At 42.8% G+C, this 24280-nt stretch overlaps 1 protein-coding gene across 5 annotated transcripts in view; it reads right to left on the bottom strand.

Annotated features, from left to right (window-relative positions):
- The window catches only part of DEUP1 (deuterosome assembly protein 1), a 425119-nt gene that overhangs the window by 364157 nt on the left and 36682 nt on the right, over positions 1 to 24280 (bottom strand). For 3 of the 5 annotated variants that reach the window (XM_085624053.1, XM_085624057.1, XM_085624056.1), the window contains exons 3-4: positions 14834 to 15005; positions 3849 to 3944 (exon numbers count right to left, since the gene is read on the bottom strand). In XM_085624053.1, the coding sequence (XP_085480179.1) occupies positions 3849 to 3944; positions 14834 to 15005 (268 nt within the window). Of the gene's footprint in view, positions 1 to 3848; positions 3945 to 14253; positions 14403 to 14833; positions 15006 to 24280 lie in introns of those variants that run through there. The other 2 variants (XM_085624055.1, XM_085624054.1) reach the window with 2 other exon arrangements.

The following is a 24280-nucleotide window of genomic DNA, read 5'->3' as shown; positions in this document are numbered from 1 at the left end:
TGTCCTCAAGGTAACTCGGGGCCTCAGTAGTAAACTCGGGATTGGTAAAATTAATGGCTGGGATAGGACATGTTGCCGGGTCTATACTATGGTTATTTGGAAGACCAGATCTATTTTCTGGGGTTCTAACATGGGCCATGGGGCCCAATGAGGACCTTCTTACCCAGTCTATTTCTTGTGAGATTCTGCGCTCGAGAACCTCTATTTCATCATTTTTCATAATTTCACCCGAATATCAAGTTAAATTAATTGACATTTACACACTGCAGGTGCATAAAACAGGAGCTCGGCTCTCTGCCAGGAAACCCCATTAAGGTAGGCCCAGGACTTTTTGTCTTCATTCAGACTTCTCTAGCTTTCTGTCTACCTGGGCCTATGGCCTACTCTATGACTGTCACGGAATCAATCCTTTTCCCCATCTTGCTCCTTTCCTTGTCTTCACCCATATCTCTGCCCTTGTGTTCCTCTCATTCTCCATATTTCTTTCTCACATGTACTCATTAGCTTGTCTGCTTCTCGAACTTTCTTTACATCATTATGCATAAAGCTATCACCCATAAATCGGCCATCTGAGAAGAGTCAGCCTGCGGTTCCTTTAAAGTTATTATCAGACCTTTCTTCGAAAAAGAGGGAACTGGACCCTCGGAGCTTGAGAGACTGCAGAGGTGAGCCAACTGCTAAAAACTTTGACAACCCTCTTCAAAAACGAGGGAAAATGTTTTTTCTGGTTCAGAGGAAATTCGAATGGACTGTTAAAAGGATCTATATCATTACATAAGGTTCCCAAAAGCTATAAATGTTTTATGGTGAGGATAGTTGAGACCTATCCTAGGGATTCATATCAATAATTGTTGCCCTAGGTGTTTGTCTTAATCTAGGAAAAACACCATCAAATGCAGTAGCGGCTGGCAGGGAATAAGGGTGGACGGGTAGGGGGTAAATGGGCGGGGACGGGACAAAATAAAATAAATAAAAAATAAATACCACTTACCTCTCTGCTGGCCGCTTCTCTCCTCGCTACTCTGGCGAGTCCGAAAGTACAACAAGGAAGCACCTTGGCCCCGCATAGCCAATCACAACGCTGCAATGCAGTATTTGATTGGTCTGAGCCCGTGGATCGGCACTCAGATGGGACTGGGGGCCTATGCATGTTCCCCACCAGGCTGTGTAATGGAGCCTGGTGGGGAACATGCAAAGTGCGCATGACTGTTTGACTGGCCCAAGACGTGCGCCTAAGCAGTCATGCACATTTGGAGTGTGCAAACCACTCCTCCCCCTGTGCCTCCGACCCGCCCCACCCTAACCCAGCCCAGAACCCGTGAAATATAAAATGATAATTACTACATTAATATTATTTTATGAAGAGCAGTGGGACTATGCTCCTCTGCCTTATCAATTGTTATATAACGAAAAAAAAAATCACATAAGTGAAAAACCATCATAAAGTCATAATTTATGCACTTATACAATTTTTACTTCTGCTAACTGGTTCAGGGACAATGGCAGGAATCATTTCCTGAGATAATATCTAAAAAGCTTTTCTTCTGGCATAGCATTTTCTAAGGGGTTTTCCTCTAATGGGACACCCTGTACAAGATAGGCACTAGTTCTCATGTGTCTCCGATACTTGCGTGTTGTGTATAGAGTGATCTGAATCAAACATATATTTTTTATAGGCACACGCAAGACTTTCTCCTGTGGAAGAAAATGCTGCTCCCAGATCCTGTGGCAGACAGTGAAGTATTTGTGATGCTCAGGAGCTTGAGGAGTGGACTACTAAACTACCAAGATGGGCTGCTGCATATCTGTTACCAGTAGAGTTCAGAGGGTTGCATTGCCAGGTTAATAGCTCTATTTTAGGGTCAGTTGGAGTGATCTTAGCCGCGAGGGCTGCTTTCGATCGCATCTATTGTCTTTAGCTGCGTGAACATATTGCTAATTTGGGCATACTTAACTAAGACAAGGAAAATTAGATTTATCTCTCTGGACATAGAGCAACAGAGTATTTACTGCATAACTGAACTCCAATAGTTGGTGTCGACTCCACGCCAGCTTTCTCTAGGAGAAGCATGAATGGCCTACAGAGGTCGAGTAAAATGTGGGCAGCACTGGGGGCATTGTAGAGGAGGTAGCAAGCCCACAATTGAGCTTCATACATAAATCTCCACTGACGGACAACCAACTGGGCTATATTTTGCTGTATAACTTTATAACAATTTTCTGCATAATTCTTTTGTCCTTTCTGGAGAAATTATCCCTTTGCCTCCAAATAATCCCACCTGTAGAGAGACTTCTTACCTAAGTATCTGCTATGGTGTTTTACACTTTAATAGAAACCATGTATAAGAATATCCATGGCTGCCTCTCAATCCATGAGGCTGTGTGCCTCTCAGACTTGTATTGGTGTACAATGAAGTCAGCACTCAAAACCTCTGCTTTGTCATTTTGCGCTCTCTTCCCCTTCCTAGTGGCAAAGACCCCTTCAAGGTAAGTGCTTTTTCCCTTTCCATTAAAACACTGAGACCATCCTTGAACCCTCCGCCAACTCCTTGGTGAGACAGGACCCCTGTGTACACAATGTTGACCCCACCAAATGCTAAGGGGGAAACGTCAGGCACCCCAACTCCCCACAACTTTGACTGGGGTTTCAGACAGGACAGTGATAGAGGATCAACGTTGAATTGCTGTTTACGCTCTCGTTTAGCATTACTAAGAAGGCGTTCATTACACTCCAGCATATTATACAACAGACAAATTATTTCAAAAAAGAAATCTAACTGCCTAACTCAAGCGCCCCTTCAGTTGGTCTGGCTTCATAAATCCCAGCCATTAGCAGAATTGTAAGACCGTCTCAGGTGGTCTTCACCTTGCAGCCATAGAGACATCTAAAGTCAGCAGTATCACTGAAGAGAGCTTGTAGCCCCTTCCGTAAAGTAAGCCTGGTGAAAAAAACTAGGAATAAACTGTAATTATGTCAGGGTTTGAACTCAATGCAATTTTAGGGAGCAGGTCCCAGTGAACCTACATTGTGAACTTACTTTGGGGTATATTATCAAGACAGGCGATAAAATTATCGCCGCTTTAGCGGCAGAAAAATGCCGCTAAAACGGCGATAATGGGCTTGATAATATGCTCTATGGAATTCCAATTGGAGCCCATGTTAGATGTGAAGGACATTTAACCTGAGCTTCAATTGGAATTCCATAGAGCATATTATCAAGCCCATTATCGCCGTTTTAGCAGCAGTTTTCTGCCGCTAAAGCGGCAATAATTTTATCGCCTGTCTTGATAATATGCCCCCCAGTGTTGCCGTGCACATGGGAGTGAGATATCACCGGCTTCAACCTGACATAGCGAATGCTGCCCCTGGTCGGACGGGGGCAGAAAGTAGGCAGGGCACCAAAATTAAAGTGGACCTTATTAGCAAATGAGAGAGCTAAACAAGTAGCCTGCATATGTAAATCAGCCAGAGCTGAAGTTGTAAAGACAGGCTATCTGAATATTTTGCAAGGTATGAGGCTGCAATAATTTGTGTTGGCTGCAGGTATTGTCTGTGGTAATATTAGGAAAGTCAACAGTAGAAACTGGCCCACCTGGCCATAAAACCACCCCACGCACTGCTAAAAAACCGGTCCATACACTGATCCGTCAGGCCAGCCCGTCGGGCACCGCCTGATTGCCCCCTATAGGCCAGTCCGACCATGATGCTGGCAACATGTGTGCATCACTCTGTCTTCTAATAGCATTACTGGGTCTCCACTCTCCCACTAAAAATACTTACAATGAGTTCAAATTACACCTTGCAAATGTGAACAAGTGCCCAACAAAGATAAAGTCATGAAACATACTTGATATTGGAGTACATTCAGCTGTCCTTCATACTTCTGAATGATCAGGGTCTGCGCCTTCTCTGCACTTTCCAGCTTCTTTCTAAGGATTCCCAGCTAGGTTTGATATACAAGTAACACAATTAGTTTTATCAAAGTAATGCATATGAAAAAACAATGTAGACACTGCAAATTGACAAATTCCAATTGGCTGGTTAGATTTTTAGGGAAGCTCACAGTCAAAGTGAACAAAACATGTTCAAACAGCAAAATGTGAAATGCCCCAGATGGGATTGTTCATGGTGGGATGTCAAAAGCATTAAGAGAGGATTGGCAAGCACTTTGTAACCCTGCAGTGCTAACATGTCAGTGTAAAACAATTTCAGATATGAGGCCTCCTTCACTGAATTTAAATGTCACTTGCAAAGTATACCTCGAAGCCCCAAGGCACAAGTGCATAACGTTCATAAGAGAAGCAGAGACTTGTACCAAACTTGAATGTTTCGCTAATTATGACACTAAAAATGCCTCCATTGCAGGATTATGGCAGCTTTTCATTGGCAAAGCTTGCAATGCCTATTAAAGAGCAAATTGTTGTATCCTCTGCTAGGAAGCAGGTACAGATACCATATTTGTGGCTTTGTGCTACTCAATTCTATTCCCCACCATTGGGAAACTCAGGACTGTGGTACCCGTGGCTCAAATATGGATTTTAGGCAGGCTGTTACTTCCTGCTGGGTGAATGGGAAGTTAACTCACCAGTTTGGACAGACACGCTCCTCTGCCAGACCTGTAGTTGGCCTTCCCCTGGACTTATAACAGTTGAGAAGTCAAGGATCCCAGCTGGAGAGGAAGGGAAAGACTGCAGATTGGGTATCAGCCAGTGATGATGATGATGAGTAGGATTTGTAAAGCACACAGATGCTCCAAGAAGTGTCCCGGCGCTGGTCTTCCGATAATGCAATTACAGCTGAGTAAAAAGTCAAGTTTTCAACTTCTTTTTGAAGATCTGTTCCCAACTCACCAGACGGAGGTCCAGGGGAAGTTTATTCCACTCAGAGGGACCAAGAAAGGATAAAGAGCGCCCATCAGCCCTAGTACTGTCAATTCACCATACTAGGTCACAGACCAGAAGAATGGCAGGGTCTTTCCATTCACATTCCACAGGCCTGATCCAGTCCAGTGAAGAGAGACCTTTGATGGAAAACTCTCTCCAGAAATCCTGGGTCTTCGCACTCAGAAGGATTCAATAGATGGATGATGAGGTTGAGCGGAAATGAATCTTGGAATGTAAGGGGAGGGCCCTAATATGGGAGGAGGGTCTGTGGGAGGACTTAGATATCACAGAAAGCCCAGTGAGCCAGCTGACTCAAGTGTCCCAGTAATGATATTAGAAGAGTGCTTTGTGGATATTTTTAACTGTAAAATAAATGAAGAATAGAAAAGTCTGGGTGAGCCCAGAGTGGAAACGTAGCCACGATAGAGTCCGAGCCTTACACTAACCACTGTTGCACACTTATAGAGAGGTGGGAAGCCTGCTATATAGTTGAAACCTGAAAAAGACAGAAGCTACTGGGGGCGGTATGATCTCTATTGCCTCAGAAAGGAGAGAGGGGACGAGAGAGGGAAATCCTGCTCCCCCTTGGTTCACCAGAGCTGAAAAGCTCCTCTACAGTTAGTGGAGCTGGCCTCCTGAAACACCATAGCAAGCAAAAGATCAAGAGAACACTTCTCAAATTTGGGTAAGGGATAAGAAGGCTCAAGAGGAATCTTTGGGCCGGCTTTGCTTTTGTCCCTGTCAGAATGACTGGATGAAGTTGCAAGGAGCCCTTCTCTTAGCTTGCACTGGGCTCTTCCCAGAACTGGTTGTGCCGATACACCCTATGGGACAGTGAGGAGTGCCTGGACTTGCCCTTCTTCTTCACGGTAGCCAGGCTGTGCTGACCCACTGTTGTGCTGCTAAGTTGTGTGACCCATCCACCCCAGTGCTTTATTTGAGCCGGTGGTTTCCAGTGTTCAGCACCGGCCGACACATAATTGCCGGAACCTGCACTTATGACAGCTGCCACATGGTAGCGCAGTTTGTGTAATTTAAAGAAGAGCAGAATAACAATTATTTTTCTAATTCAATATATATTAAAAACAACTTATACCTGCCACCCAAGCTAGTCTTAAAGCTTTGGCGGTCTCAAACAGTCTGAATTGTCACACTGGTAGCAGTGTGATGTTTAGTAGTTGTGTAAATACACTGGCAATGTGTGGTGCAAACTGTGGTGGGCTCTTAGTAGGGCCCCTGCACTTATTTTGTTTTACAAAGTAAGCACTGTCCCCCTAAATTGCAGGTGTAGGTACCTAGCTCGACAGTGGGCAGAAGAGTGAGCACCCCACCAAACTGAGAACTGGAAGCCTGCAGTGAGTATTTTGATCAGATGCGCAACGCCCATTAGGCTGAATGGGCTTTATCCCCCCCCACCCTCCCACCCCGCCCCTGTTGTGTGTCTCAGCCCAGGCTGCTGCAGCTGTGGGCTCGGCTGCGCAGTGTCTGGAGTCTTATCTCCGGCACGCCCACGTTTTTCACAGGTCTTTCAATACCATTTGCATATTTACTTACCGTTGTAAATTGGTTACCAAGGCTTAGTTTTGTTTTCTGGTTCCAGTACCCCCTGGGCCCCCATTCTGCCTATTCCTTACATTGTATATTACATTTATTGCCGTAGTGTGCAAATGCATTTCATAAAAAGGAATATAAAGTAGGATTCCCAAAAGAAAAATGCTAGCCATGTGTTGTTTAAAGAGCCTGCAAAAACCGCGTCTTGACACTAAATACGATTATAAATAAAAAAAGTGTGTATTCATTTGTAATGTGACTTCTCTGTCTTTGTTCCCTTTAATTATTAGGCATGGATCATTCGGGCAGCCCTAGAACACAATTAAAAGTGCTTTTTATTTATATTTGCTGTTCGAAGTATGCACAGATAAGTGTTGAAAATACAGCTTTAGGTCACTGCTAATTTTCGTACAGTCTGGGACATCAAAATAATAAGGTGGCAACCCTAAGCATAAGACTAGTAGTTTGTTGCAGGATCAGAACATTATTTATTTCCTCACCCTCTATCCCTGATTAATGCCATAATAGCAGGGCTTTAAGTGGGCCGGGTCCTGCCGGTGCTCAGCACCAGCAGTTTGTAAAAGCAAGCGCTGAGACGGGTCCCTATCGGGCTCTCCATTTTCACCCTCACACTCAGACTGGAAAAACAAATCTTAACTCTGCAGCAGTTCACTGTATTGATGTAACTTTAATTTTTTTGCAGTTCTGTATTGCTAAACATGAAGTGCTTCACATGAGCACCAACAAAGACATCTTCATTAATTTTTTGGTAGGCATGGATGATTAAGTGATTTGCCCAGAAACACAGGACGTTGAGCCGACGCCGAGACCAAACGTGCTTCCTCTGCTCCAAAGTGGGCAGCTCTAGCCATTACGCCACAACCTCTTGCACAAGAACTAAAGCATTTTCAATATTATATACAAAAAAGCCATAGTTGTATTTATGCACGTAATATATTTATCTTATGCAACTAACAACCTTTGACAAAGCCAATAGTCCTGGCTTGTTGTAGGTGTAATGTTACTTATGTGGAGGCAATAACAGAAGCAGCAAAATACCAGTTGGGCGGCACATTATGCTGAGCACAGGTTTTTAGCATAAAAGTTTTAAGCCACTCCCTTAATTATATCACCCCTTTGAGAGACCCCCCTGTTGGAAGCTGGCTCTGTATATACTATACCAAAATGAGGTATAGTGTGCACCGAGCCCAGTGGAACCCCAAAGGTGGGCAGAGGTAAAAGTAGATAGCACCTTACTCTCTATTTGTGGGAGTGTGGGGGAGCAGTAAGGCTTTATCAGACGGTAGTGTTAAGCATTTATCGTACACACTCAGGCAAGAAATGATGTCACACACTCTTAAAGACTGAACTCAGACCAATTTGTTTGTATAAAGATATCATTTAGTTATTTTATTTCTAAAACCAAGCCAGACCTGGTGCAGGTAAGTGAAATACTGCTTTGCAAAATGTTATGCAGTGATTTACAGTTGAATGCAGGTTCAAATGCAGTTGGTTGATTTACAGGTAAGTAAACAGTTCAAAATTACTTTTCAGTTACTTTACAGATTACTGTGCATGTTACTTTTTAGATTACTTTTTTAGTTACTTTGGATAATCAGTGTGAAATGCCTAGATATCACATTGAGACATTTCCTAGACAAAAGGTAAGTAATTCAGTTTTTACACATATGCAGTTTTTCAATGTTTCATACAAACCAACTCCACACTTTAAAGAATTTTCAAGGAAAAGCAGTCATTGCATTCTTATGGGAGAAAAATAAGTTATCGGTTTGCAGGTAAGTACTGAGTGAGTGAAAAATTACTTTTATTTAATTTGGTTTAAATCATAAAAGGGTGTCACATGCTGGTTTGTGGGAGGTGGTATTCTGGGGTTAGAAGCAGGGTTCCCCTAGGGTCAAGGATGCACTCTCAGATCACCCTCAGCGGCACTAGGGCGGCCGGGGGGGAACATCCTTAACATCGCGGTTAGTACACCGCGATGCAGTTACATCGCAATCGTTACAACGACTGCGATGTTACCACGCCATGCCATTACAATGCAAGTCTTTACATCGACTTGCGCTAGATGGCGTGCTAACATTACAAATAGTGTAGTTTACTATCCCAACACCTTCCCTACTGTTAAGTGGACTGGAGTTGGAATAGTAAATTACGCTTTTCTAATGTTAGCACGCCATCTAGTGCAAGTCGATGTAAAGACTTGCGTTGTAAAGGCATGGCGTGGTAACATCGCAGTCGTTGTAACAACCGCGATGTAACGGTACGCGTTGTAAAAACTCGCGTTGTAACATCGTACATCCGCGGCCGGGTGCAGAGTGCTGAGGCACAATGTTATCCAATGGGGGATAGGGGGCCTCCAGTTGGTGGCTGCTCATAAGCAGGCCACAAGGTTGTGGGAGCAAAGCTCCTGGTGTTAGGCTCAGGGCAAAGGGTGTCCGAGTTAGGATACTAGGTGCAACCACAGCGGCACAGGGGCGGCTGGGTGCAGGGTACTGTTTTGGTGTTGGGTGCCCTGTTGTTTATTAATGGGGATTGCCAGTTTTGGTTTTTTGCTGCAGGCTGCAGGCTCTGTGCACCTCGGGTTCTCTTCTCCAGGGTGCAGGGCAGCTTGATGCAGGGGTGTCTTTTGAGGTCAGATTTCACCTTACCGGGCTACTTGCGTTTGGGGGGGTCTCCGTGCAGAGGCTGCAGTCGACGTCGGTGAGTCCTAGAGGGGTCAACCCACAGGGAACTCAGACTCTTGAGCACTGGGGGACCTCGCTGGGACCGGTGGGCCACCCAGATTCAGGCCGTGGTGGTTCCAGGCGTCAGGTGCAGTGGTGGTTCCAGGCATCAGGTTTCTTCGTCCTCAGCAGGCTCAGAGTCTGTCTTGGGAGTTTCTTTTGAACCGAGCTGTTGTTCACAGGCGATCCGGTCTTTGTTGAAGGCAGTCAGTCCTCCCAGGGTTTCTGGAGGTCACTGGCTGCAGGACAAGTCAACTTTTGGCGCAGGATCTTAGGAAACTGCAGACGGGCCGGTAGGACTGGGGCCAAGTCGGTTCTTCTCTGCAATCTCCTATGCGGGTGTCTTCTTTTGTCCTTCTTCTTCTTAGGTTGTGGGAATCTATCATCTTGGTTCAGGGCTGCCCCCTAAATACTGAATTTAGGAGAAGTTTTAGGGCTCTCGAGGTGAGTAGCCAATGGGCTACTGACCTTAGGGTGACTACACCATTGGTGTTTTCACCCCACATGGTGGAGTGGGCACAATCCCTAATCCTGATTGGAGATTGCCTGCCATCTCCAAAATGGTGAGCACTGAAGAGTGGGCTTCCCCTCGTGTCCCTCACCTTAGGGGTGGGAACACCTTCTGGGCTGTGCTAATTTTTCCCACCTGTCTTCCCGGCGAAAAGGTGGGGAGACAGCTCGTGATAGCAGGAGAGGCTGGGAGTCGCGTTACAAAGGCAGCAAGGCCTTTGAAGCTCCCCTGCCACAGATGGCTCTTCCTGTCCTGGAGGAGGTGTGACCATCTACGCCCAGAAAAGGCTTTGTTTCTGGGCTCAGGGAGCAAAGCCTTCCACCCCAGGGGTCCAGAAACATGTCTAATGGTGGCAGGCTGGTGTGTACCAGTCAGGGAACACACCAGAGGCTGGTCCATTTTCCGGAGGCATCGCTAAGATGCCCTCTGAATGCTTTGTATAATAAATCCCACACTGGCATCAGTGTGGGTTTATTATACTGAGAAGTTTGCTACCAAACTTCCCAGAATTCAGTAATGACATTATGGTGTTGTGGAGTTTGTAATGACAAACTCCCAGACCATATACTCTTTATGGCTTTACTGCACTTACAATGTCTTAAAATGGACTTAGACACTGTAGGAGTACAGTGCTCATGCAACTGTACCCTCACCAGTGGTACTGTGCACCCAGCTAGAGGGGTGTCTTACCTATACCATAGGTAGTGGGTTGCAGGCATGGCACATGTGTGCCATGTCGACTCTTCACTTTTCTCTGAACCAAAACATGCAGCCTGCAATGGCAGGGTTTGTGTGTAAAGGTACCGGAACTCTAAGGGTGACACAATATGTGCTGCAGCCCTTAGAGGCCTTCCCTGGTCACAGTACCCTTGGCACCCATGGTACCTTTTACAAGGGACTTACATGAGGCCAGAGAGGTGCCAATGGAGGGAAGAAAGGTACAGTTTTGGGAAAGAACACAGGTCCTGGGAACCTGATTTGCAGGGACCCAGGGCACATCAAGTCAAAGTGCATTAGAAATCTAGCGAAAAGTGGGGGGGGGGGGTTACTGCAACAGAGACCCAGATTCCTACACTCCCCAGTTTTTTCATCCCACTTACAGCCCTGCATAATAGCAATAGTTTAACTTATATCTGAAACTCTATGCTGCCGTCAATAGCATGCTGAGTTACTTCAAGTTTCTGGGAATGCACCATGCATTCAGACAACTCACTCCTCATTCTCGCCCTTCACTTTCACGCTCACCCTGCACTCACAGCGATTACAATGCACTCATACTGATCTCCATGCACTCACATCATTCACCGGCTCACCCTGCACTCACATCGATCACTCTGCACTCACAATGCACTTGTGATGTTCACCCTGTACCTCATCCTGTAGTCACACAAACACACTACTCACCCACACTTATGTGACACTTCACCCACCTGTCCCCCTCAATGCTCAATCTGCAATTTCACCCAAACAAGCCCATCACTAACCATGCATTCACTCGTCCAACTGTGCTCTTACATCTGCACCCAAATTCATATGGTCACCTCACTCACCCTGCAGTCAATCCTCTTACCCTACTCTCACACTGTTGCATTGCTCACCGTGCACTCACATGGGCACTCCTGTCACCCACACAGTGCAGAGGATTAATGTGCCTGCTACAAAGAATGTGTACCATTCAGATCACAGAAATGATTGTGAGTGGACTATGAGTAGCGCTATAAAAAAATTAAATGTTTGTTAGAAAGGTGCTATGGAGTGGTACTAAGGGAAGTAATGGAAAAGGAGGAAATGGGGGGGTGGGGGGGGGGCAACAAAAGAATGTTGCCCCGTGTGCGAACAGTGCTAGCCACCCTCCCCCCAAGCCCGAACTTCTGGTTTAGTTGCGCCCCTGATTCTGATGCAGCAATGTTCCTGTTGTTGAAGATGGAGTTGGAGGCACGGAAGACCCTCCCCCTTCTTGCGTGCTCAAACAATGTGCATAACCAAGGAAATATTTTACTGAATTTCAATGAAAAACAATGAAAAACGTGCGCACCAGCCGAAAAGATCACTGGCTCAGCCACCAGTCTCCCAGCCGCATGTTATTCGTTTTTGGTACCAGACTGGCATCTAGTGGCCTTTCTTGATAATGCTCTATTACTTCTAATGGATTTTGGTCCCAACTAACTTCAATGAGCGTTTTTGGACGATTGTACTCTGAAACATGGAGTACAGAGTAGTATCATGAACAAAATATTGAGGGACAAAATATGGAATGTTAAGTGCGCATATAGGGAAGTATATATTTACTGTTGTTAACTTCACCTCTATGTACCTATGTACCTTGGCGATCTATATCGTAAAGGTACATAGATGTAAAGTTGGGTATAAAATATCTATGGATACTGACCTTTCGATATTTAGTCAACGTTTTGTACATATTAGAAACTCCCTTGAACAGATGTTCTTGTTTTGGCGAGATTTCAATCAATTAAGTTTCCGACTTTTTACTGAATGGGTTTGTGAATTTTATGTGGTTTATTTCTTGACCTTACTTGCACTTTCTGTGAGGGCAGCCAGGACTTCTCACAGAAACCTGATGTTCTTTTTTGAGCACTACATTGTTTTGTTTTTGTGGGAACTCCACCTCAGCTCACATCAACCCAGTGACTGCTCTCCCCTAATTACTAGTGCGATTTCCTACAGTTACTTTTGTTGAAAGAACAGCAGACTTTAAGAATACAGTTCTAGTCCTAGGAATCACTCAGGCGCGAGAAAGTGAAAACGACCTTAACAACGCGGTCAAAACACTGCAATACATTTACATTGCTGCTTTTACAACGCAAGTCGTTATAACGACTTGCGCTGGATGACGCTATAGACTAAGGAATAGTGTGATTTACTATTAAGGCAGAGTTACTTTGCCAAACACTGTTGCTGTTCTAAGGCACACTTCATATCTTTTTCCAAAAGTCGTAAAATGAGCAAGGCCTAAGACATTATGGTAGGCCTCGAACAAGTGCTTCTTTGTAATGAATCATCAGGGGTCTCGAGCCTCTACTGTAATAAGAGTTACTTATGTCCAATGAAAACCATCCACCACTACTGATATTATTAGTGTTGCAATAATGACCACTGAATCAGACATAATGACATTGGTGGCCAACCTATGTAAGATTACCTGCAATGATCTCCTCAGTAGCCAAGAGTAATGCAAAAAGGTATTGTCAATTTGAATGCCTCTACGTAATAGCCAGATTGTAATGTTACTAACATATCTCCCCAACACTATCACTCAATTATCAGCATGAAATATGTTTTTGAAATTACGAGACATGAAAATACACCTAATTTCATCTCAACTACATACATTTCAATGTTGATAGCCATATTTAATCAACCAAACAAAAACCTCTAATTTAGTCGGCTGGCTTCAAACAGGAGAGTTACTTACATATAATTGGAGAGCTATCGAATAGCTCCTGAGCTACTCGTTGGTGAAGCCTGGAAAAAGTAGTAGTTAACTCCTAGATAATGATGGATACTCATGCACGTGTGTTGAGGGGTGGAGGACGCCTATCAGCAACGAACGTCTTGGCAGGTAATGTGGATCCTTAAAGGGGTTGACTCAGGATAGCTTTAGTTATTATATTGAAAAAGCGCTCTCACCAAAACACAAGACTGGATTAACATCCAGTACTTTAATATGACAAGAAGCTAACCATTAAAACAGCAAGGGGTGTGAGGCGCTGTTTGAAATATATTAATACAGTGGGCAGGCCTGATATTTATAGGCAGGGGATGTTCATTTTCAATATTTACTTTAAACCCTTTACAAGGGTAAAACATAAATACATTGTGGAACAGTGCTCGGGGGGCCCTGTGAGCTGCTCCAGAGTGGGGATGCATATCACTCTCAGGGTATCACAAATTACTTTCATCAGGTTAGTGATGGAGCACTGGCATACACAGGTAAGGCTAAGTGATTGCTACACATCCCTTACTAAGCAAGGGATGTTAGGCTATGCTATGAAGGGTTTGCGCACTATCACCAGAAAGGGTAACCTGGCGCTGAGCAGGTGTGACTCTGGCCACACCAAGGGCCTTATGGGACTACTTAAAAAAACAGGTCTTTAGCTTCTTTCAGAATTCAAGAAGTGAGGATGAGGCTCTTATGTGTAGTGGCAGGTCATTCCACATTTTCTAAGTGATGTAGAAGGCTCGACGTCTGGATCTGGTTTTCCGTATGCATGGAATGATTGCAAGTAGAAGTGCCGATGAGCGGAGGTATCTGGGAGGTCTATAAAAGCAGGTGCATTTGTAGAGGTGTTATGGGCAAGTGTTATGCACTACCTTGCTAGTGTGGGTGATGAGTTTAAATTGTGCTCGTTTGTGTATTGAGAGCCATTTGATCTACCCCTGTTGTGGTGTGATGTGAGTACAGCATGGGAGGTTGAGAGTGATACTGGTCACAGAGTTCTGAACGGTCTGCAGCCTTCTGGTGAAGTTTCTCTTTGACTTGGGTGGTCATGTTGAGTTTGCTGTTGATGACGATCCCAAGGTTCTTGGTGTTGTCAGTCCTACCTTTGTTGGCCACCAGGTGGAGTCCCACAGTGAATTGCTCTTCCTGAAGAGCACGATTTCCATCCTGTCGGTGTTCAGCTTCAGACGCTTGGTCTTCATCCAGTGAAAGATTTCAATCATGCAGGCATTGAACTTGATCTGGGTACTGAATGTCTTTTCTGTAAGGGGGAGAATGAGTTACATTCAATTGGCGTAGGATGTTGATGTCATAGGAAGGGATGGCGCTTGCTGCTATCATTGCTCAGAATGTGCCTATTTTCACTCCAGTTGAGCTGGATGTTTTAAGGCTCCATTGCAAGGGGTCGACAAATGCACTCCAAATACCCGCCAGCATAATATAACCTCCTGCTTCTCCGCTGTACTTCTCATACTTCACTGGAATGTCTCTTCCACTCATTGGATTAGTTTTGGTATCTCCATTAATACATTGGCCATGACTTCCGCAGGTACCAATAAAGTTCAACAGAAAAGCAGCCAACGAGCGACAGTCTCCATCAACTTTAAACTGTAAGTCACATTAGCACTTTGAAAGCCCTTAAAAACAAGTGTTTAAAAGTAAGTTGTTTATGATGTCTCCTACCTCTTCACTTTTTATCTCCGCAGAGCGTCGAGCCTTTTTCATTCCCTGATCCTGAACCTCCAGTTTTGCCTCCAGAGCTTTCGCTTTCTGCTCCCACTCTGTTTTTTTGCTGTGGACCATGATGTCAATTTGATGCATTAATTCCTGAAGTTCAGCTTCACAGGAAGAATTTCTAAAAGAAAAAATATATGCTCACATCAGAAGCAGGCCCTTCCGGTCTAACCATTTCCTGTCTTCTCTTTATTCTCCAAGGTCCCGAAATGTTAGACCTGCTAAAATACCTATATCGCTTTCATGATCAAAACATACTTTACCTACAAAGTTTAATCATGTTTGTAGCCAAAGTTTTATTACAAAAATTTATATTTCTCTGCTCTGCACTTTTTTGACCAAAGTCAACAGGCAAAGAGGAGAACTAATTGTAGCCGTGGGCTATTGGATGTTATGGACAGCCGTGAAGTACGTTTTATGCATAACTACCCTCCACGCAGAATACACCGAGCTGAACTAGTTCACGAATTTCACTGAACTTGGGGTTATAGCTACAAAAGCATTTTTGCAGTCTGTAACGGCTCGATTCACAACAGCAAAAATGCTTTCACATATGTACAAAGCACAAATTGCGATTCAGTAACATGTTACAGAATCGCAATATGTGTTTAGTGATTCGTTGGAAGGGGCATGTTTAGGGCATCCCTTCCTAATACCGAATCACAGTGGTATGTATGAATGTTTTGCAACCAAATTACAGTCACAAACTATTCAATTTTTACCGGCCCGCCCAGGGTGGTGGTAAGCATTTGCAAATGGGAATGGGTGCCCATGGAACCCCTTCCACTTTGTGAAATTTGAACCAAATAGGGGAGAGGATGTAGCCTTATGGCTAGAGCGGTTGACCTCGAAGCTGGGGAACCGGGTTCGAGTCTCGGCAACAATGCTCAATATCCTGTGATTCTGGGCAAATCACTTAATTTCCCTATGCCTAACAACAAAAATGAATGTGTCCATCTGTAAGGAAACGGGTGCTCATGTAAAGTGATCTAATACCCGTTGTCTCAGGTCTAGTTTGTGCTATAAAAAACAACAAAATATATATATATATATATATATATATATACATATATATATATATATATATATATATTACCTACTGGCGGTCGCCAGTAGGTAGTTATAGTTAGGACCCCTTTTCCATAGGAAAACCTCAACATTCTATTTTGAATAACTTTGGCGCCGGTCGATGAATCCTCGCGAATTTCTCAAAATAGGTGGGGCGCTACGCTCCGCTCCTACCCTGAAAGTCTCGGGGGGATTCGTCAAGCGGGGGCTGAGATAAAAGGGGGGTCCCAAAACGCGTTTTTCCCATGCATTTTTCCATAGGACCTTTAGAACGAGCTACAGCCCGAACGGCTGAACAGAATTACTAGAAATTTGGCAGAGAGGTAGTCCCTAGGTCAAGGAAGTGCCTTTTGTAGGTTTGGTGTAAATCTGTTCAGTAGATTCTGAGAAAATAGCCTTAAAATCAATATATATATCTGAGCCCGCTTACGGTACGCTTACCGTACGCTTACCGTAAGCGTACGGTGGCGTGCGCGAGCGCGATTCTGATTGGCTCTTAGATCTTAGTAAACATTCGAATCGGCCGAAACCAGGAAGCGGCGGCCGCCATTTTGTCTCTCGCACTGAGTGTTGTTTATCAAACAAAATGGCCAAAAACATGTTACGGGGCTGTTTTGACAACTCCCTCCCACATAGTCATGTTGAGGGAGTCCCCAAACATCCCCCAAGAGCAAAAACGGTTTTATTTTTTTTTCGGCAATTTCGCCGAGTACGCTTACCGTACGCTTACCGTAAGCGTACGGTAAAAAAAAAAAAATAAAAAAAACACTATCCACACTTACCCCACCCCCTGTGCTTTTGGTGGCCGTAGGACACCAAATGTACAGGGCTTATTAATAGGTAAAAAAAACTAAATTTTGGCAACATGAAATTATAAAATCGAAATAAAAAAAACACTATCCACACTGACCCCACCCCCTGTGCTTTTGGTGGCCGAAGGCCACCAAATGTACAGGGCTTATTAAAGTTGATAAAAACCGTGCACGGAACGAACTGCGTTAAGTGGGCGCGCACGCCTCGAATGGCGTAAAGTAACTTAGCATTTAAAAAAACGTACAAATTCACTGAAAAAACCATAGGTTTCACACACGTTATAGTTAGGAATTAGCATTTAAAAAACCTTGCAAATTCACTGAAAAAACCATAGGTTTCACACATGTTATAGTTAGCGGAAATTTTACTGATAAAAGACCAGTGAAATTGCCCCGTTATAGTTAGTGCTGGCAACTATAACTCACGCGACCGCAATCTTCTGCTGATGACATATGTGTCTTTATGAAAAAAAAATATTTGTAATATATGTATAGCTAAAAATGTATGGAAGAAGACATGGGCAAATAAGTGTCTAAATACAGTATTAGCATCAGCAGAGGATTGCGGTCGCGTGAGTTATAGTTGCCAGCACTAACTATAACGGGGCAATTTCACTGGTTTTTTATCAGTAAAATTTCCGCTAACTATAACATGTGTGAAACCTATGGTTTTTTTAGTGAATATATATATATATATATATATATATTTTTTTTAAGAGCAGCCAGTGGTTCGTGGGACTACTGCCTGCTCTTAAAAAATGAAACTTCAAAGTTTCATGTTTTTTAAAACCATTCCAATTTTCATAGAAGGGAATTGGTCTGCATTTTTTTTTTTAACTGGTCTGCTTTATAAAAAAGCAATCAGTGATATGGTGGTCTGCTGACCCAGCAGACCACCACCCCTGAGATGACAGCGATTCCTAATGGGTCTCAAATTGCAACCTACCTCATTAATATTCCTGAGGTAGGCTGAGTGCGCCCTCATTAGGAATCTCTAAATAAACTCAATGGGTTTCATACTTTAGGAATTGCGAATTTCTGAGTGCGATTTGCAATGAATCGCAATTAGAAAAATTGCAACCCCTAAAATGTGTACATATGGCTCATGGTCCAAAGATAGGAGCTCCAGAACTCTGACTCTTTTAAAACTGCTTTTCAATCTTCTAACTCATGTTGTTACTATTCTCCTAATGTAACTCACACCCAGTTGCCATATTCTACTTTTAGATATGATACAATTATAATTAGGATATTTCGGATGAAAGTTCATGTTTTTTTTATGGGGTGTTATTTTATTGATATAATTAATGTTTAAACTTTTTTTATATTAAACTTTCATCATTTACACCATTGTACAAGTTGCCAAAGTAGAAATAACAATTGGGAAGTGAAAGCCAACAGCATGGTTCACTGAGTAGAATGTTTGCGGCTGGCATCTGCTATGATGTGAAGATCAAGAATTCGTTGCCAGTCACGTCCCATTCAGTCATACACGCTTCATAGTCTGGGTGCATTGCTTAGGAAAGGCAGAAAAGCAATGTGAAGGGCGATAGAAAGGAAATATGAATTTTACGTCAGTGGAATATGCTCTGTTTGTCAAATTGTGAGAAACACGTGTGCCACAACTTTAAGCAAAGCATGTTGTCTATTTTCAGATATCCAGAGAGGAGATTGATGCATGTTTAAAAGAAGGTCATTGTGGTGACACTTGGTAATTATCACAAATATGCTTTGCATATATATATATATATATATATATATATATATATATATATATATATATATATATATATATATATATATATATATATATATATATATATATATATATATATATATATATATATATATATATATTACCTACTGGCGGTCGCCAGTAGGTAGTTATAGTTAGGACCCTGTTTCCATAGGAAATCCGCAACATTCTATTTGGAATAACTTTGGCACCGGTCGACGAATCCTCGCGAATTTCTCAAAATAGGTGGGGCGCTATGCTCCGCTCCTACCCTGAAAGTCTCGGGGGGATTCGTCAAGCGGGGGCTGAGATAAAAGGGGGGTCCCAAAACACGTTTTTCCCATGCATTTTTCCATAGGACCTTTAGACAGGGCTACAGCCCGAACGGCTGAACAGAATTACTAGAAATTTGGCAGAGAGGTAGTCCTCAGGTCAAGGAAGTGCCTTTTGTAGGTTTGGTGTAAATCTGTTCAGTAGATTCTGAGAAAATAGCCTTTAAATCAATATATATATCTGAGCCAGCTTACGGTACGCTTACGTAAGCTTACCATACGCGTACGGTGGCGTGCGCGAGCGCGATTCTGATTGGCTGTTAGATTTTAGTAAACATTCGAATCGGCCGAAACCAGGAAGCGGCGGCCGCCATTTTGTGTATTTGACTCCGGTAAAAAAGAGTGATATCTTGAAAAGGGGGCAAGGGAGAGAGTTACAGACCCCCTAACATTTGTAAGGGGGTCAAAGAAGGACAGAAAAGTACAAAGGAAACATGTATTGATTTTAAAAAAAATCACGGGGTACGCGTACGGTAAGCTTACGGTAAGCGTACGGTAAAAAAAAAAAACAAAAAAAAAATGAAATTCAGATTTAAGTGTTTAGATATTAGGGGGCTCTAAAAAGAGCCGTTGTGTTTATTAAGTGATTTTTTTGTGGTACCTACAAGTAAGTACCGATGCAGAGTCTAAGGTTCAAGAGGAAGACTCTGTTCCCTTCATCATTGAAGCGCACACCATCTCCTCTATAAATGTCTTGCATGTCGTAACGCAAGTTGTTGTGGTAAATGGAACCCATACCATAGTCACGGAGGAAAGCAGAAACAGATTTGTTGACGTGCTTTCTTGCTTTGTCAATCTGCGGACAGAAATGATTGGACCAGTTCCATTTTTGCCTTTGGCATATGTTAGAAAACACAAAGGCAGTTTTAGGGAAAAGTGAAAACAGTTGTGCAAAGGTGTCCTTCATAAGCATTTCCAGATCTACCCCAGTCAAAGTGCCTAGGTCATTGCCACCACAGTGCACTATTATGAGGTCAGGGTGTTGGATTTGCATGAAGGATTTCACCAATGGCATCAATTGGTGCCACTTTAACCCTCTCTGACCAATCCATTTAATGTCTACATTTGGCAAAGCAAGGTCTCTCACCATACCTGTTTTCTCTGCAAACTTTTCACTCCAGAAGACATAGCTGTGCCCTACAATCCACACTGTGAACATCTTCAAAGGAGAACTGGATGCACTCAGGAGGTGTCTTTCAGTAGAATGGCAATATGAAAAGAAAGACAGTTTGGAGATGGAGGCATACATATTTTTTTCAAAACAAAAAGAACTGATAGGCTGTTTCATACCATTCTAGAATAAAAACTAGGCTGTATGTGTAAATTAATAGAAGCATGTTTTGTATTGGTACAAAAAAATGTGTTACCAAAGAACAGTACTATGGATTTGCTGTTAGGTTTGAAAAGTCAAGCACTCTTGCTCTGTGGAATTGAAACATTGTGTGGCGAACTTCTGACCTAACTCCACACAGCAGTGTTCCATGAGCTGTTGCTATGGTAGCAGGCAGAAGTCAAGTTGGGGGAAGGGTACTAGGCAGAAGTCAAGTTGGGGGCAGGGTACTTTTGGAAAAGGGTTGGTTTTCAACCAATAGAAATGTGTGATTACATTTGAAAAAAAGGGGGAAGCACTGAGATTTGAAACTTACATGTATATGTGTGGAAAAATAGAGGGAAAGTTTGCCATTATCTGGTTCTGCTGAGAGGAGAGAGGTGTAGAGAACAGAGATCCTGGCTCTGATAATCTGCTGTTTGAGTGCCACATTTCTTTCACAACTAACTAATTTAAAAGGTGAGGTTAGAGTTTGAGAGGGGATGTATATGGTAAATTAAGAAATGAAAAATAGAAATGTAATTCTTTTTGTTGAAGTTGTGTTTATTATTTTCTGTTTTGGGAGAAATTTAAATGTGAGGAACATGTAAAATAATATGGACTATGTTTTCACGATAAATTAAGGTGTATTGGTATAAAAAATGAATAGTTTAAGGGTTTGAGGTTGGACTCAGTAATGCAAATACATTCAGCATCACTAAGGCTGGTTGCCCTTGGTGGAATGTAGGCAGTCACCCAGGTTACACATGTTGGGAAATATAGGCAGAGATTTATTGTGTACAACTCTGGTAATTTTATATTTGCATTAGTAGGAAAAAGGGGGAGTGATTTTTTGGTGCAGAAGCAGACTCTTAGCACACACCCAGCTCCTTTCCATGTATAATCATGCACAGTATTTACAAGCAAGTGGGTTTTGAGGTTTCAGTCTGTAATGCAAATACATTCAGCATCACTAAGGCTGGTTGCCCTTGCTGGTATGTAGGCAGTCACCCAGGATACACATGGTGGTGGTCTGAAAAAGCAGTCTGGACATGGGCTTTTTAAAAAAATCTGAAAAGTGGATTCATAATGTGTCAGTCTGTAAAAGTGATTATCACTTGCCAAAAAAAAAGAGCAGTAAGTGTGCATTCAAATTGGCAAAGAAATTTCGTTTTGTGACTAATGTGAAAACATGACTCTGTGTGCAAATAGGAATTACAGGCAGAGATTTATTGCGTTTTGCTCTGGTGATTTCACAGTTGCATTAGTAGGAAAAAGGGGGAGCGATTTTTTGGTGCAGAAGCAGACTCTTAGCACACACCCAGTTCCTTTCCATGTATAATCATGCACAGTATTTACAAGCGAGTGGGTTTTGAGGTTTCAGTCTGTAATGCAAATACATTCAGCATCACTAAGGCTGGTTGCCCTTGCTGGAGTGTAGGCAGTCACCCAGGATACACATGGTGGTGGTCTGAAAAAGCAGTCTGGACATGGGCTTTTTAAAAAAATCTGAAAAGTGGATTCATAATGTGTCAGTCTGTAAAAGTGATTATCACTTGCCAAAAAAAAAGAGCAGTAAGTGTGCATTCAAATTGGCAAAGAAATTTCGTTTTGTGACTAATGTGAAAACATGACTCTGTGTGCAAATAGGAATTACAGGCAGAGATTTATTGCGTTTTGCTCTGGTGATTTCACAGTTGCATTAGTAGGAAAAAGGGGGAGCGATTTTTTGGTGCAGAAGCAGACTCTTAGCACACACCCAGCTCCTTTCCATGTATAATCATGCACAGTATTAACAAGCGAGTGGGTTTTGAGGTTTCAGTCTGTAATGCAAAGACATTCAGCATCACTAAGGCTGGTTGCCCTTGCTGGAGTGTAGGCAGTCACCCAGGATACACATGGTGGTGGTCTGAAAAAGCAGTCTGGACATGGGCTTTTTTAAAAATCTGAAAAGTGGATTCATAATGTGTCAGTCTGTAAAAGTGATTATCACTTGCCAAAAAAAAAGAGCAGTAAGTGTGCATTCAAATTGGCAAAGAAATTTCGTTTTGTGACTAATGTGAAAACATGACTCTGTGTGCAAATAAGAATTACAGGCAGAGATTTATTGCGTTTTGCTCTGGTGATTTCACAGTTGCATTAGTAGGAAAAAGGGGGAGCGATTTTTTGGTGCAGAAGCAGACTCTTAGCACACACCCAGCTCCTTTCCATGTATAATCATGCACAGTATTTACAAGCGAGTGGGTTTTGAGGTTTCAGTCTGTAATGCAAAGACATTCAGCATCACTAAGGCTGGTTGCCCTTGCTGGAGTGTAGGCAGTCACCCAGGATACACATGGTGGTGGTCTGAAAAAGCAGTCTGGACATGGGCTTTTTTAAAAATCTGAAAAGTGGATTCATAATGTGTCAGTCTGTAAAAGTGATTATCACTTGCCAAAAAAAAAGAGCAGTAAGTGTGCATTCAAATTGGCAAAGAAATTTCGTTTTGTGACTAATGTGAAAACATGACTCTGTGTGCAAATAGGAATTACAGGCAGAGATTTATTGCGTTTTGCTCTGGTGATTTCACAGTTGCATTAGTAGGAAAAAGGGGAAGCGATTTTTTGGTGCAGAAGCAGACTCTTAGCACACACCCAGCTCCTTTCCATGTATAATCATGCACAGTATTTACAAGCGAGTGGGTTTTGAGGTTTCAGTCTGTAATGCAAAGACATTCAGCATCACTAAGGCTGGTTGCCCTTGCTGGAGTGTAGGCAGTCACCCAGGATACACATGGTGGTGGTCTGAAAAAGCAGTCTGGACATGGGCTTTTTAAAAAAATCTGAAAAGTGGATTCATAATGTGTCAGTCTGTAAAAGTGATTATCACTTGCCAAAAAAAAAGAGCAGTAAGTGTGCATTCAAATTGGCAAAGAAATTTCGTTTTGTGACTAATGTGAAAACATGACTCTGTGTGCAAATAGGAATTACAGGCAGAGATTTATTGCGTTTTGCTCTGGTGATTTCACAGTTGCATTAGTAGGAAAAAGGGGGAGCGATTTTTTGGTGCAGAAGCAGACTCTTAGCACACACCCAGCTCCTTTCCATGTATAATCATGCACAGTATTTACAAGCGAGTGGGTTTTGAGGTTTCAGTCTGTAATGCAAAGACATTCAGCATCACTAAGGCTGGTTGCCCTTGCTGGAGTGTAGGCAGTCACCCAGGATACACATGGTGGTGGTCTGAAAAAGCAGTCTGGACATGTGCATTTAAAAAAATCTGAAAAGTGGATTCATAATGTGTCAGTCTGTAAAAGTGATTATCACTTGCCAAAAAAAAAGAGCAGTAAGTGTGCATTCAAATTGGCAAAGAAATTTCGTTTTGTGACTAATGTGAAAACATGACTCTGTGTGCAAATAGGAATTACAGGCAGAGATTTATTGCGTTTTGCTCTGGTGATTTCACAGTTGCATTAGTAGGAAAAAGGGGGAGCGATTTTTTGGTGCAGAAGCAGACTCTTAGCACACACCCAGCTCCTTTCCATGTATAATCATGCACAGTATTTACAAGCGAGTGGGTTTTGAGGTTTCAGTCTGTAATGCAAAGACATTCAGCATCACTAAGGCTGGTTGCCCTTGCTGGAGTGTAGGCATTCACCCAGGATACACATGGTGGTGGTCTGAAAAAGCAGTTTGGACATGTGCATTTAAAAAAATCTGACAAGTGGATTCATAATGTGTCAGTCTGTAAAAGTGATTATCACTTGCCAAAAAAAAAGAGCAGTAAGTGTGCATTCAAATTGGCAAAGAAATTTCGTTTTGTGACTAATGTGAAAACATGACTCTGTGTGCAAATAGGAATTACAGGCAGAGATTTATTGCGTTTTGCTCTGGTGATTTCACAGTTGCATTAGTAGGAAAAAGGGGGAGCGATTTTTTGGTGCAGAAGCAGACTCTTAGCACACACCCAGCTCCTTTCCATGTATAATCATGCACAGTATTTACAAGCGAGTGGGTTTTGAGGTTTCAGTCTGTAATGCAAAGACATTCAGCATCACTAAGGCTGGTTGCCCTTGCTGGAGTGTAGGCAGTCACCCAGGATACACATGGTGGTGGTCTGAAAAAGCAGTCTGGACATGGGCTTTTTAAAAAAATCTGAAAA

The sequence above is a fragment of the Triturus cristatus genome, chromosome 8 (genome assembly GCF_964204655.1).
Source record: "Triturus cristatus chromosome 8, aTriCri1.1, whole genome shotgun sequence".
Taxonomy (NCBI): Eukaryota; Metazoa; Chordata; class Amphibia; order Caudata; family Salamandridae; genus Triturus; species Triturus cristatus.
Note: the sequence above shows the minus strand (reverse complement) of the source record. Positions and strands in the feature narration are given on the sequence as shown.